The sequence below is a fragment of the Mirounga leonina genome, unplaced genomic scaffold, assembly GCF_011800145.1.
Source record: "Mirounga leonina isolate KUSES-001 unplaced genomic scaffold, KU_Mleo_1.0 Mir_128, whole genome shotgun sequence".
NCBI lineage: Eukaryota > Metazoa > Chordata > Mammalia > Carnivora > Phocidae > Mirounga > Mirounga leonina.
The window spans coordinates 12511647-12526616 of NW_023270320.1; the positions used below are offsets into that span (position 1 = coordinate 12511647).

The window sequence follows — 14970 nt, forward strand, 5'->3', positions numbered from 1 at the left end:
TGATTCTTACTTAAAATCCCTGCACTAAATACTACTCCTTACTGCTTCAGAAGTCAGGATTCCTTATTCCAGTGTTTCCCAAATATGCCATGTGAGCTACCTGGTGTGCTCTAAAATACAGATTCGATACAAGACTTGCCTTTGGAGACTGATTCAGTAGGTCTGAGATGGAGCCCAGGCAAATGTCCTAACAGAGATAACAGCCTAAGCTTTCGTCTCAGTCATTTGATTTGTTTATAGGTGACCTCTTTCAGAGAAGCATTTAAGATGCCTAGCCACAGGCTGGACTAAGAGAGACTTCCAATGATTCACAGTGTGATGAGAAGCATCCCAAGCTGTCACTGCTCTGCTGGGTAATCAACAGACCTGTTGTGCACCCAGTGCTCACCTGCTCAGCATGAACAGGAGATAGGCTGGGAGTCAAGCAATGGTGGTCTCCACACTCAGCCTTTCACCGTCAGCTGTCTGCAACTTATTTAAGACTCTGGCTAACACATTTCTCACCTAGGAAGTGTTGGATTTCATGATCTGGGAGGGTAGCTCTACAGGTAAAACAGGCCCATCCATCCTGACCTCTCTTAGGCTTCTAGGGAAAATTGCTAAATATGATGGATAACTGTCCTACAGCCCTGAGGGATCCTTCTCTGAGCAAATGCAAAACTGAAATATTCCCTTTGCCATTTGTTGTTACAGGTTGAATTGTATGCCCCCCCCCCCCCAAAATATGTTGAAGTCCTAACTCCCACTATCTTAGAATGTGACCTTATCTGGAAATAGGATCCTAGCAGATATAATCAAGCGAAGATGGGGTAATACTGGATTAGGATGGGTCCCAATCCAATGTCCAGCATCCTTATATAAAAAGGGAAGTTTGGACGCAGAGACAGTAAGACAACAGCTATGTGAAGACAGAGGCAAGACTGATCGAAGCCTCTACAAGCCAATAACACCAAGGATGGCCGGCAGCCACTGCAAGCTAGAAAGAAGCAAAGAAAGATTCTCTACTAGAGCCTTCAGAGAGAGCATGGCCCTGTCCACCTTGATTTCAGACTTCTGGCCTCTGAAACTGTAAGAGGATAAATTTCTACTGTTTTAAGCTACCCAGTGGTAGTTTATTAGAACAATCCTTGGAAACTAATTCACCATTTACCTGATAAAACACAACCACAGAATCATGGTTATTAGAACTATATTTAACTTAGAGCTAATACTCATATACTTATTCACCTTTTATTTATTGTTTTTTGTTTGTTTGTTTTTAAGAGAGAGAGAGGAAGCACGCAAGTGGTGGGGAGGAGTAGGGGGAGAGGGAGCAGGAGAGAGGAAATCTTAAGCAGGCTCCACGCTCATTGCAGAGTCCAACGCGGGGCTCCATCTCATGACCCCGAGATCATGACCTGAGCCAAAATCAAGAGTCAGACACTTCACCAACTGAGCCACCCAGGCACCCCACTTATCAACCTCTTTAAAAAGAATTGTAAAAAAGTAAAAATTGGACTGTAAAAGTGTGTACAGAAAGCAACCTCTCTCCCATCCCTGCCTTCTACCATCCCAACTTCCCCTCCATGTGACACTGAAATCCAATGTTGTTAACACACCACCCTAGCAGTTTACAAATACTGGAAAAGGAAGGAAACTGAACATGTAGGAATGGAAACATTTGGCATGCTAATCAACTGCAAAAATAGCTTTATCAGACTGGAATGAGATTGGGGTTTTGCCGATGTGCCTGCCAGACAAAAATATTTAACATTCTAGGACACAGAGAGAAATACTCTGGAGTTTTGCTATAATGTTACCCATTACAATTCAGAATTCGATGTATGGGTTCATCCTGGATGTCATTCAAATTGGGCTTATTAAGGAAGATCCTCGGGGAGTCTTCTTTTAACAACTCACACACCTAAAACCTGGGACAAAGAATGCCTCCAAGCAGTCAGGCTCCCATGGAACCAGTCTCATTCTGGTTGCTGTGGAAGCACTAAAATATTATAAATAGACCAGGAAAATGGGGGAAATGCAGTCTTCCAAACTGAATTTACTATACATCATTTGTTTCCTCTCTTCAAGGACTGGCTGCTAGCCATCAAGCTTTCCAAAGACAAAGAGAAATGAACTATTCCCTCTGCTTCTCGTACTATTGAACAACTCACTCACTGAGGAATAAATGTTCCCCTACGTCCGGTCTCCCAAATAAGACCTGTAAGACTTTCCTCCAGGAAACATACAAATAAAAATAAAGGCAGGTGGGATAAAAGAGGTCTGGTGGAGGACAGCATGATAATGAGGAATTTGCTGGAAACCTGTCAGGACATTCAGTGCCTCTGTTAGTTTTGTGTGTGATTCCTAAAAAATATCCTGCCCCTGGCTTTCTTTTTTTTTATCTTAATGAAGTGGTAAGGGGAATTATTTCAATCTGTAAGAAGTTTCTTTTAATTGGCCCATATGAAAAATTTGAAGAATAATATCATTTCCATGAAATGGTACCGGTAAATTTACCCCCGGCCACCAAGAAAATAAGAGCCACTGACTTGACTGGAATTGACTCTAATTTCTGCCTCCAGATTTGGCAGAATAATCCTATAGCTGGAATTCAGATCTAACAAAAATCACTGCATGAGTACAAGTCATAATTAGGCAATTACGGGTTCTAATGATGTGACTGTTTATATTTATACTGATAATGTAATTAGTCCTCATCAGATTATGGGCTCAAATAGACTAAAGATTTCTTTCTTTTTTTTTTTTTTAAGTGCTCCTCATGCCAAAATCATTCTAAAGGAATTACGTTGTTATCACCTACAAGACAAAATATGCTTGTAGTTTTCTCTATAATTCTTAATGCACAGAATAGTGTGCAACAAAACATTACACAAACATAAAGCTTTCTTCTTGGGTCCCCCACCACTGCTTAACAGAAACACATACACACACACACACTCCAGAGGCATTAATGACTTTTCCATCGACTGCCCCTTCAATGCAGACATGTGTTATTTTTACCACAGAGTACTGGAATCTTGAAGTACAAAAGAAATAAACACTAGGTATATATTTTTCCTCATATCTGTATTCATTTATGGAGTAGCCAATAGTCTTAATCTCTCTAGATAGACTAGTTCTTCCTAGAGCATTTTATGGGATCTTTTTCTTCCCTGCTAGTTCAACCCTTTCTCATATCCCAACCATGAGCTGAATTCTCTATCTTATCCCTTAAGCTCCAGAAACTTAAAACATCTCATTCATAGGAAACAGATGCCCACCCAGCAAATTAAAAGTGAAACTCTTGCCTCAAAGACTTTTGAATCTTAACTCTAGCATTTCCCTGTCTTGAATATTCTGCCCATTTTACACTTCTGCTCCAGACATGGTACAAATTTGATCACCACATTATGCTCAAAACTCTTAAACACTTTTGTAAACCTACCTTTACCCCCATTCTGTCTTCAAAGAACTACACATTCACCTGTAAAAGAATTCTTCATGTAACTTATACTTAAGTCACATGTTATAATAGTTCTAACAACAGAGAAGCAAAATCAGACAGTGGATGACACAAGGGCTCTTTATCAGACTGCTCTGAATTCAATCCCAACTCTGTCAAGTACTATCTGTGTGACCTAGGACAGTTTACTTAACTAGTCTGTTTCTCAGTTTCCTCATTGATAAGATGAGAATAATTTATATGTTTTTCATAGGCCCATCAAAAGGATTTAGTGAGAGATAAAATTTTTTAAATAAACAATCGGAAAGATTCAAGAAACTGGGGCGTCTGGGTGGCTCAGTCAGTTAAGTGTCTGCCTTTGGCTCAGGTCATGATCCCAGGGTCCTGGAATCGAGCCCCGCATCAGGCTCCCTGCTCAGTGGGGAGTCTGCTTCTCCCTCTCCCTCTGCCCCTCCCCCAACTCATGCTCTCTCTCATGTACTCTCTCAGATAATTTAAAATCTTGTTTTTTAAAAAAAGAAAGATTCGAGCGGCGCCTGGGTGGCTCAGTTGGTTAAGTGTCTGCCTTTGGCTCAGGTCATGATCCCAGAGTCCTGGGATGGAACCCTGCGTGGGACTCCCTGCTCAGTGGTGAGTCTGCTTCTCCCTCTGCCTGCCGCTCCCCCTGCTTGCGGTCTCTCTCCCCCATCCCATCAAATAAATAAATAAAATCTTTAAAAAAAAAAAGATTCAAGAAACTAAACTTGAAATAGAAAAATTAATTAAATCCACATGGAGGGCAGTGGCGAAAGAATAGAGGAAGAAATTCAAATTAAAAATGTGAAAGGTGGGGTGCCTGGGTAGCTCAGTTGGTTAAGCATCTGCCTTCAGCTTAGCTCATGATCCCATGGTCCTGGGATGGAGCCCTACATCAGGCTCCCTGCTCGGTGGGGAGTCTGCTTCTTCCTCTGCCTCTCCCCCAGCTTGTGCTCTTTCTCGCTCTGTCAAATAAATAAATAAAATCTTTTTTAAAAATGTGAAAGGCACATGATGTGATGAGCACTGGGTGTTACATGCAACTGATGAATTATTGAACTCTACATCTGAAACTAATGATGTACTATATATTGGCTAATTGAATTTAAATTTTAAAAAATGTGAAAGGAGCACCTGGGTGGCTCAATTGGTTAAGCATTCGACTCTTGATTTTGGCTCAGGTCATGATCTCAGGGTTGTGAGATGGAGCCTCACTCTGCGCTCCAAGCTAGGCATGGAGCTTGCTTAAGATTTTCCCTCTCCCTCTGCCCCCCTCCCCCCATTTGCACACATGTGCACACTCTCTAAAAATAAAAAATAAATGTGAAAGCCTAACTCAAAAAGACATGTCAGCATGCAAAGAAAACTATAAACAGATTAAAATAATTGTAGAGAATACGAACAATATAGAAGATGAAGAGAAAGGAGACATCATATGGTACCTTGTATGAGAGATGTCAGAAATAGTTGTTTCTGGAAAAGAACCCAGAATAAATGTATTAGTAAACAAGCCAGTAGAAGAAAATCTTTCTAAACATAAGGAAAGCCGGTGCATATAATCGAAAGGGGCTACTATTTTCCAAGAAACATCAAAGAAATGTTACACCTAACAACTTTGTGATACCATTTTCAAACAGCAATAACAATGATGATGATAGAATTCTTCATTCAGCCACCTCTTACCTCCACCCCATCTCCTGAATAGTTACTTATAGAAAAATAAAAACCAGCCTGACCTCTAACTTCTCTTCTGCAATATTAAATGTCAGAACTAAACTGAGCAAAATTCAAGCTATTACTGAAGTTCAAAGTATAAAGCATTTCAGCCATGCAAAGGCTTAGAAAACACACTTCTCTTTAAAGAAATTCCTTGAAGTCCTCAAATTGACCAAGAGAACAGAGCTAACAGGGTCCTTGAAGGCCAGTTAAAAATAGATATTAAGTCTAAGAATACATTTTAAGTCTGGTTATAAAGTTGAATGCAAAGCAAAGTATGTCCCCCGAAGGGAAGATACAGGATATAAAAACCGTAATGTGAGTGCAATCACTAGGGTGTAAAATACAGGAGGATCAGTGTAAAAGACTCAGAATTCAGAGAGGGTAGTGGATGCTGTGCTGCTAGACAAAGTAAAGGTGTCCTAGATTTCATGTCAAAGAGGAGGACCCAAAAGAAAACCCTTCAAGTATCCCCTATTAAACACGGTTTGAGAAAACTTTTGAGTTTCATGGAATGGAAACAAGATATATGTTTCCCAAAATATTTGACAATATAAAAGCAAGGAAAATAGACAGAAAATGAAAGAAACACTAGGGAGGCAGTTCTGTTAAAGTATCAAACCACAAACAGAATTAATAGCAACTATAGCCTATCTGTCAGCTATGACCTTGATATTACATAAACGGACATTATATGAGTTTCCCAATGAAAAGACAAAATAGTCTCCTATTTGGTTACAAAATTAGAGAGATGGGGAGTGGGCTCTTAAATGTAGAATAGAAGCAATTAAAGCATACTGATATAAGATGACTTTTTTAATGAAGAATGGGCGGAAGATTTTTGTCCAAAAAATAGCTACGGTCAAATATTAAAAGCAGATAAAAAGTAATTCTAAGTAAATACTACATGAGATAAAATCAAGTATAGCAATAATGATAGGATGTAAAATAATACAACTACCATATACTACTACTAACTGTAATAACTACTAATAAAAATACAACTCCCTTAAGTGTTAAGCACCAAAGTAATATCGTACCATTGTACATGAGGTAAAAATTATTATATAAGTTTAAGGAAAGTATTAAAAAATAATATTAGCAGGGCGCCTGGGTGGCTCAGTCATTAAGGATCTGCCTTCGGCTCAAGTCATGATCCCAGGATGCTGGGATGGAGCCCCACATCGGGCTCCCTGCTCTGCAGGAAGCCTGCTTCTCCCTCTCCCACTCCCCCTGCTTGTGTTCCTTCTCTCCTTGTGTCTGTCTCTGTCAAATAAATAAATAAAATCTTTAAATAATAATAATATTAGCAAGAGCCTTTAGCATATCTCTGAAGGCTCTAGGAGTATTCTGCCTGGCCTCTACCTGGCTTCTGGTGGTTGCCTCTTTTGTGGCATTCCCTGGCATCCCATGGCTGTGAGTTACATCACTCTATTTTCTGCCTCTGTCTTCAACTGGCCTTCTTACCTATGTCTCTGTATGTTCACTGGTCTGCTTATAAGAACACTAGTCATTGGATTTAGGGCCTACCTTAATCTGAGTTCATCTTAACTCATTACATCTGCAAAGACCCTAGTTCCAAATAAGGTAACATTCTGAGGTCCCTAATGGACATGAATTTTGAGAGGACATTAGTCAATCTAGTATATTATGCTATAAAGAAAATCTTAAGATATCCCCAACTTTGGAAATATTACAGATCACTTTTTCTGACTATGATAAATAAAGCAGAAAAAGAATTACTTTGATATTTTAGAATTTTCTCCTAAAGTACTCTCAAGGCTGAGGAAGAAATGAGATCAATACACAATTTAAAAATAACGGTGAAAACTATACTTACAGAAATGTAAAGAATACTGTTTAAAATGCACTCAGAGGAAAATTTATATTTTTAAAGTATTTCTTATTAAAAATGAAATTATTAAATAAGCTAAGCATTCAACTCAATATCCAAGGGAAATAACACAATGAAGTAGGAAGAAGAAATAACGAAGACAGGAGATACTAAAGATACAGCATCTAGTAAAATTGATAAATAAATCTAAATGACAGTTCTTCAAAAATATGAATAAAATAGGGGCGCCTGGGTGGCTCAGTCAGTTAAGCGGCTGCTTTCGGCTCAGGTCATGATCCCAGGGTCCTGGGATCGAGCCCCACATCAGGCTCCCTGCTCTGCAGGAAGCCTGCTTCTCCCTCTGCCACTCCCCCTGCTTGTGTTCCCTTTCTCGCTGTGTCTCTCTCTATCAAATAAATAAAATCTTTAAAAAAAAAAATGAATAAAATAAATCTCCAAGCAGAATAAGCAGGGGATGAGGTTGGGGGTGGGGAGGGAGAAAAAGAGAGAGAATGGCTGAAAAGACAACATAAACATTGGATGGTTAATGGGATATAATCACAATAAACAGGATGGTTCTTAAACAGTACAAATAATGTTGCAACTGCAATCATCAATCAATGTAGAATCAAAGAAGAGATCCTTCTTCAGGAGTGGGACACCCATCTTACCTGCTGCCAGGAACGTGAATACATATGGACACCTTCTCCAGGAATGGGAATTGTGCAAGGCCCAAGGGAGCCCCCTCACCCAAAGTCACACTTCCCTCCTTGGAGGCAGTGCACACATAATGACTGGTCAACTGGGGAAAATTCTGCAGAGCCATCCTAACTCCAGAGTTCCTTAGAGTATCAGCTAAAGCCTCTGTTGCTACCAGTCCATTCCTCCCCCTGCCCAGTATTGCTCCCCTCAACATTCACAGTCTACTCTGCACACAAATCTCAAAGGTTACAAGTCCATCTCCCAGGGAACCAGAATTGCAATGGGAACTCTTTATGTCTGCCTCACCTCTGTCTTCCTTTGTTCTTTCCACTGTTCTAACCACAAATAGTGTCTGGTGCAAAATAGGTAATCAATACTGCTGAAAGAACCAATGAATAAAGAAGGCAGAAAGGAAAATATAAATTTAAAAAACCAACTCCAAAAGATACTGAGACCTGAAAATATTATCTGCAGAAGAAACTGGAAGGTATAAAAAAAGTATAAAATTGTCCCCTGACCCATCCCTCCAAAGATGTCTGACATAATTATTTTATGAATCAAAACATTTAAGGAGAAAGTAATTATGGACCACAGGAAAATGTGGCTATCTTCTCATACCAGTTTATGGAATAAACATATTCCTTATCCACATATTAAAATCTGACAAACCAACCACAGATAATCTCCTTGTGGATATCTAGGAAAATCTTAGATTAAAATATTGGCAAATCAAATCCAAAGACTATTGAAAGAATAAAGCATTGTGACTAAGCAAAGGTAAACTCTGTGAATGCTGAGATGTTTCAACATAGAGAAATCTATTACCTTGAATCATCACATCATTAAGTCAAAGAAGAAAGACTATATAAGCATCTCCAAATATGCTAGAAAGGTATGAGGCAAAATTATCTTTATTCCTAATAAAATTCTTGAAAACTAAGTACAGATTAATACTTTAGTGATATAAAGAATATTCATCCAAAACATCAAGCCATCAACATTCTTCTCAAAAGTCAATACTTTTAGATGAATGATTGCCAAACACTGGGATGGAGGAGGGCTTTGTAAGCACTACTACATACATACTTAAGTTTTCGTTTGCCTGTAGGCAATTACAAAAACTATTTAAAAAATCCAAAACAATCCAAGTTTTAACAAACTGAGGAAATATTTATTACAGAAAACTGTATTATGTCTGATAAATAAGCAACTGTTATAAAATGAATAAAAACAAGTTGAACACTCAATGGAAAAATGGGTCAGGACTACAAATAGGCAATTCACAAAAGAAGAAATAAGAACAGCCAATAAATATTTGAAAACAAAAAACATATTCAATTTTAGAAATTAAAAAACTGTAAATTAATATGCCAGTGAAAAACCATGGTGTTCTACAGATCTCAAATATAGATGCTGGGATGGTAAATTGTTCCTACCTTTCTCAAGAGCAGTTTGGTAACATGTATCAAAAGCCTTAATATTTATAGATTCTGATTCAAGGAAGTCTGCATACAGGAGTCTCAATAATGTCACAAAATGTATGTATAAAAATGCTTAGCAGTTTTTATAATATAAAAATAAAAGCAATCTAAACATCCAGAATTAGAAAATGGTTAAGTAAATTATGATCCATCCACATGATGGAATTATTTACTAACTCTAAAAATAAAATTTTCTACAAATTTTTAGTAAGAGGAAAAATAATGATATATAATACAAAGGTACAAAAGCAAGATACAAAATAGTTTGTAGTATATGACTCCATCCAAAATATGAAAATGATTTAAAAACCTGGAAAGAAACATGACATGAGACCGAGATGGGTTTTCCCTTGGTTGTGGGATTACAGTTGTCTTTTCTGCTTTTTTGTACTATTTTGCATTTTATAAGTTTCATTAAATGAATATATATTGCATTTATAGTTGGGGGAAAGGCACATTATTGAAATTGTATTTCCTCCACTCTGATGACAGAGATCTAAGTAAGTCCTTTGGCTTTTCCACATTAAATTTTCTGCTAAAAGAAATACTATGTAAGACCCATTGGCCTATTAGCCAGATAGTTTCCTTGGCATCTGAGTGATGCATCTCAAGTGATACAAGGCTTGTTTCTGAACCTTGTGGAATAATATGTGGGACAGAAAAAAACCCTGAAAAACCTTGAGAGTAAGTACTGTTAACAACCTCCAGGGCTCCTGGAAATCCATGCATGTCAGTATTTAATTTGTGCAAATTAATCCCTTTAAAGGCAAGAGACTTCCATAGCCTACTTTGCTATTTTCTACTTAGAATACTGGGACCAGATGGAATTAGGTTAAACTGAACTTTGTAGATAACTTTGAAAGGTAAAAATGGAAGCAGGAGGAGGAGGAGCATTGGGTTGGGAGGAAGGGAGGGAGGAAAGAGGAAAAGTCAAATAAGGGCCTGGGAGGAAATCAGACCCTCAGTGCTTTCATTTCTGCTACTTACATAGAAAAGACTTCACTCAGAAGAGACAATAACTTACTCTATGCACTGCAAGACCCAAACATGCCCATTGTTAACCTCGGTCTACAGAAGAGGAATCTTTCAAATGAATCAACACAATAGCCCACCTAACCTTTACTTGGTCAATAATCAAGGTGGGGAGAGAAGCCAAAATTCTGATCTCCTGTCTTGTATCAATTTTAAAGCAGTGTTTCATTGTATATTAAAGACTTCCATTGTGCTAAAGTGCAAGAAACTAATTGGAATCATTCTGGCTTTCGTGACTCATAAACTTAATGCTCTTTTAGCATCATTTTGGCTGAGCAGATTTCCTAACCACAGTTTAATAGCAAAAGACATTTAAAATAACAATCTCAAAAGTCTTTCCAACCTCTCCAATTAGAGTAAAATAAATTGGCTCTTAGAATTAGAGGCTGTGGGCACCTGGGTGGCTCAGTTGGTTAAGCGACTGCCTTTGGCTCGGGTCATGATCCCGGAGTCCCGGGATCGAGTCCCACATCGGGCTCCCTGCTCGGCGGGGAGTCTGCTTCTCCCTCTAACCCTACCCCCTCTCACTCTCTCTCTCTCAAATAAATAAATAAAATCTTAAAAAAAAAAAAAAAGAATTAGAGGCTGTGCCTTCACAGGCTATGGAATATCTCACTGGTTTTACGTATCTTAACTATGAAGGAAAATGACAATTACTAGTACTTCATTTTCATCTTGCTCCTAGCTACCAAATATTTCTACTAGAACTGAAGCCACCTGCTTGGTCACGTACTTTATTATTATTTTTTTTTAGATTTTGGCATTTTAATTTCTTTTGAATATGTCACTTTGTGCAACCTAGGAAACAGAATCAAACTAAGGCAGTCTAGTCCATCTAGGGATCCAGGCTGAGTCTTACAATCTTCAGCAGAATGACATCATAATGCAAGGTGCTAACAAGAGGTTTATAATCTCTAAATAACAATCACTTACCTACATTTTTTTTCCTTAGGAAATAGCCAAAGTCCAATCTTTAAAGGCATGATATACAGAACATCTTGATCTACAAAGAAGAGACTAACCCAAATTATATGTTGGCCAACTTACTGGTGGACCAAATCAAAGCTGACCAAAGACTGTGAACAGAGAAAGCATTTACCTTCTGGAAACTTGCTCTGAGATTTTATTTTTTTTTTTTTTTATTTTTTACTTATTTATTTGTCAGAGAGAGAAAGAGCACAAGCAGGGAGAGAGGCAGGCAGAGGGAGAAGCAGGCTCTCTGCTGAGCAAGGAGCCAGATGTGGGACTCGATCCCAGGACCCTGGGATCATGACCTGAGCTGAAGGCAGACGCTTAACCGACTGAGCCACCCAGGCGTCCCTTGCTCTGAGATTTTAAAAAGTCCTGGCTGCTATAGCCAAACTGTGGAAAGAGCCAAGATGTCCATCGACAGAGGAATGGATAAAGAAGATGTGGTATATATATACAATGGAATATTATGCAGCCATCAAAAGGAATGAGATCTTGCCATTTGCAACGACGTGGATGGAACTGGAGGGTGTATGCTGAGCGAAATAAGTCAATCAGAGAAAGACATGTATCATATGATCTCACTGATATGAGGAATTCTTAATCTCAGGAAACAAACTGAGGATTGCTGGAGTGGGGGGTGGGTGGGAGGGATGGGGTGGCTGGGTGATAGACACTGGGGAGGGTATGTGCTATGGTGAGCACTGTGAATTGTGCAAGACTGTTGAATCACAGATCTGTACCTCTGAAACAAATAATACATTATATGTTAAGAAAAAAAAAAGAAGAAGATAGCAGGAGGAGAAGAATGAAGGGGGGGAGATCGGATGGGTAGATGAACCATGAGAGACGATGGACTCTGAAAAACAAACTGAGCGTTCTAGAGGGGAGGGGGGTGGGGGGGGATTCATTGCCACAAACAATGAATCATGGAACACTACATCAAAAACTAATGATGTAATGTATGATTAACATAACAATAAAAAATTTTTTTTAAAAAAGTCCTGGCTGCTATTAATAAGAAAACAAGTAAAAAATATTACAGATGCGCCCACATACTGACATTTGATTTGCCAAGGTCTTCCACTAGAACACGAAGTGATAGATGAGTGTAGGGGTAAGATACTTAGATGTTTTCAAAATAAATTACTAGTAATATGAAATTTAACATATTAAATTCTTCCATTTGCTACCAGAACTGACAATGAGGACTATTTAAAAGAAGTGCTGAACTCTAAAAAGGGTGGCAGCAGTAACACTCTCCACTACAGGGTAACCTCCTGCTTTCCCACACCATTAACATTGCTACTCTTCCAAGATACATACTCGTGGGGAAAAACTTGTCAGCTTTTGACAGAGCCAGGAGATGAAAAATAGAGCATGTGCTAATTAGTTAATCTGTAATTGTAAGCTCAGTTGACATCCTGAGGATGGACCCATAAAATCTGGCCATTCTTTAGTTTAACATCTGCAAACTGCAGAACTCCTTAGCCCTTAGCCAGTTCCTGCTCAATATCTAAAAGCTGTCTCAGTCCCATCTGTGACTCTTCTCCTCAGGGTTGAGGGTTGGTGCTAGTCATCAAGATCTGGAATGTCATCGTGGGAGTAACCCCGGTAGCCTTTAGATGCATAGTAGGCGATGCGCAGGTGGTAAAATCCTGGCAGGAACACCAGGATGCCAATGATCAGGACAGGAACGGCCCGGTCTGCCCCCCCTTTGCTGATATAGCCAGGCAGCAGGAGGGAGCCTATGATTATGAGAAAGGCACCAAGCAAAAACAGCACTGTAGCAAGCGCAGTGGCCTTAGATGGAATCTTAGGAGAGCTCTTCTTAAACTGAAGGTCAATGTAGCCATCGTCTGTGCTGGAGAGCCTTGAGTATTTCACTTTACAACTGGGGATTCCAGTAGCCAGGTTGGTACGAGACGGCATCACAACCCACTGACACAGCCGGAGCGCTGCGCCCGGCCACCTGTGTGCCAACAGCTTGCTCACGGTCGGCTGCAGAGTCGCCTGAGGCCTCGAGGCATTCCTCACCCAACTCTTGGTCATGTACTTTAACTTGGATCATTTTCTCATGGTTTGGCTTGACTTTCATTCATTTTCTTAATTAGTTATTTTAGCTTTCATTGGGTCTCTAGGAAAGGCTATGAGGCTTGGCATGTGGAGCAATCAAAAGGATTTTCTTTTTCTTTTTCTTTTTTTAAATTTTATTTTCATGTTATCATTGTTAGTTAATATTAATTGAGTTCCAGGCTTTGTTATACCAAACCACAGATAAGTCTCCCCTGTATCTTTGCATTCTAAAGAACAATAGATAATCATTTGGCTCCATCATGTCTTTGTGATCTTTTTTGTCCTTATCATTTACTAAGTAGAAATAGTCCCTGATCCTAAACCAATTCTTAGCGAAGGTATAGGATTGGTGGGCCACCAGGTTTGAGGACTGATCCTGGGGACCTTATCTTATTATGCCCCTATGTTTATTCCAAGGTTGTCTAAGTCAACCTTTATTTCTGGTTTGAAAGTACACAAATGGAGTTCTTTTCTGAGACTTTAAAGACAAAATAACTAGTTAAGAAAAAACAAAACCAAAGTGATTCAACTTTTACTTGGACATAATGATCTTATACATACACACATTCCTATAATATATCATACACATATTTATCAGCACTCTCTCCTCAGTAGGATAGCTAATATCTTACCTACAACATTCTGTTGGTGCATTTGCTGCCTTAGGCTCTCCAAGTGTAGAACCTCTGTGCGTGGAGGGACTAGAAATTAAAAGTCATTTGGAGGGGCACCTGGGTGACACAGTTGGTTCAGCGTCTGACTCTTGGTTTTGGCTCAGGTCTGATCTCAGGGTCTTGAGATCAAGCCCTGTGTGGGGCTCCACACTCAGGGCAGAGTCTGTGCTCCTCCCCCACCCCAAAACAAATAAAATAAATAAATCTTTTTTAAAAGTCATTTGGAAATACAAGAAACTATGAAATTAAATTCTGTCTCAGCCCAGTGTGTGCACGTTTTGCTCCCCTCTATGACTCTAGGTCTTCTTCGGAATTTGACCCAGACCGATTTCTCTGGTGTTCCACCGGCTTCTTCCCCATATGGCAGTATGTTGGCTTTCTCACTTTCACTTGTTTTTCCTGGTGTTTACTGAGCTCCTATTCTGCCTCAGTTTGTGTAGTTGGACACAACCTGCTTTTCATTCTTGGTTTGGCTCAAGATCTCGAGCTTCCACTATTTGGACTTTGATTTATGGCCTCGCCACATCCACACAATCCCTTCCTGCACTTCTGAATGCATGAACGCTCTAACGGAAGGGTAGGGACGACCTCAACCATGCTCCCCATCTCCAATATTTTTCTTTGTATCAGCATTTCCTGATCCTTTTCCATCTTTTAGGTTCCTCACAGGTAGACTGCTTACACTGCACAATTTCCAGGTATAATATGATATATATACATATATATGGTTATACATACATGCATGTGTGTGTGCACACGTGCGTGTATAGCGCTTTGGCTTTTTCTTCTCAAAAGTCAATAAGTTTTTCTTTCTGACTTCTTTTTCTCAGTCTCTTCCTTTTCTTTCACTTTACAGGTATAATTCTCAGAGTATCAAAATCTGTCTGACAATTAAGCAGGGTAATTCTCACTGAGAAAGGACCAATTACCTTTTCTTTGAATGGAGGTTTGTCTGTGATTCTGAAGACTATAGTTTTAACCTCTTCATTACACTCCGGCCACGCCACAGAAATTAAATTAGAGGGC

At 39.2% G+C, this 14970-nt stretch overlaps 1 protein-coding gene across 1 annotated transcript; it reads right to left on the bottom strand.

Moving 5' to 3' along the window:
- Positions 1-12766: 12766 nt before the first annotated feature.
- Positions 12767-13510, bottom strand: LOC118009842 (transmembrane protein 230-like). Its single transcript, XM_035003857.1, has one exon. It carries the CDS (start codon positions 13244-13246, stop codon positions 12767-12769), a length of 480 nt encoding a protein of 159 aa, XP_034859748.1. The 5' UTR covers positions 13247-13510.
- Positions 13511-14970: the final 1460 nt, after the last annotated feature.

Coding starts and splice junctions, on each gene's coding strand:
- LOC118009842 (XM_035003857.1), bottom strand. CDS start 13,246: ATGACCAAGAGTTGGGTGAGGAATGCCTCGAGGCCTCAGGCGACTCTG.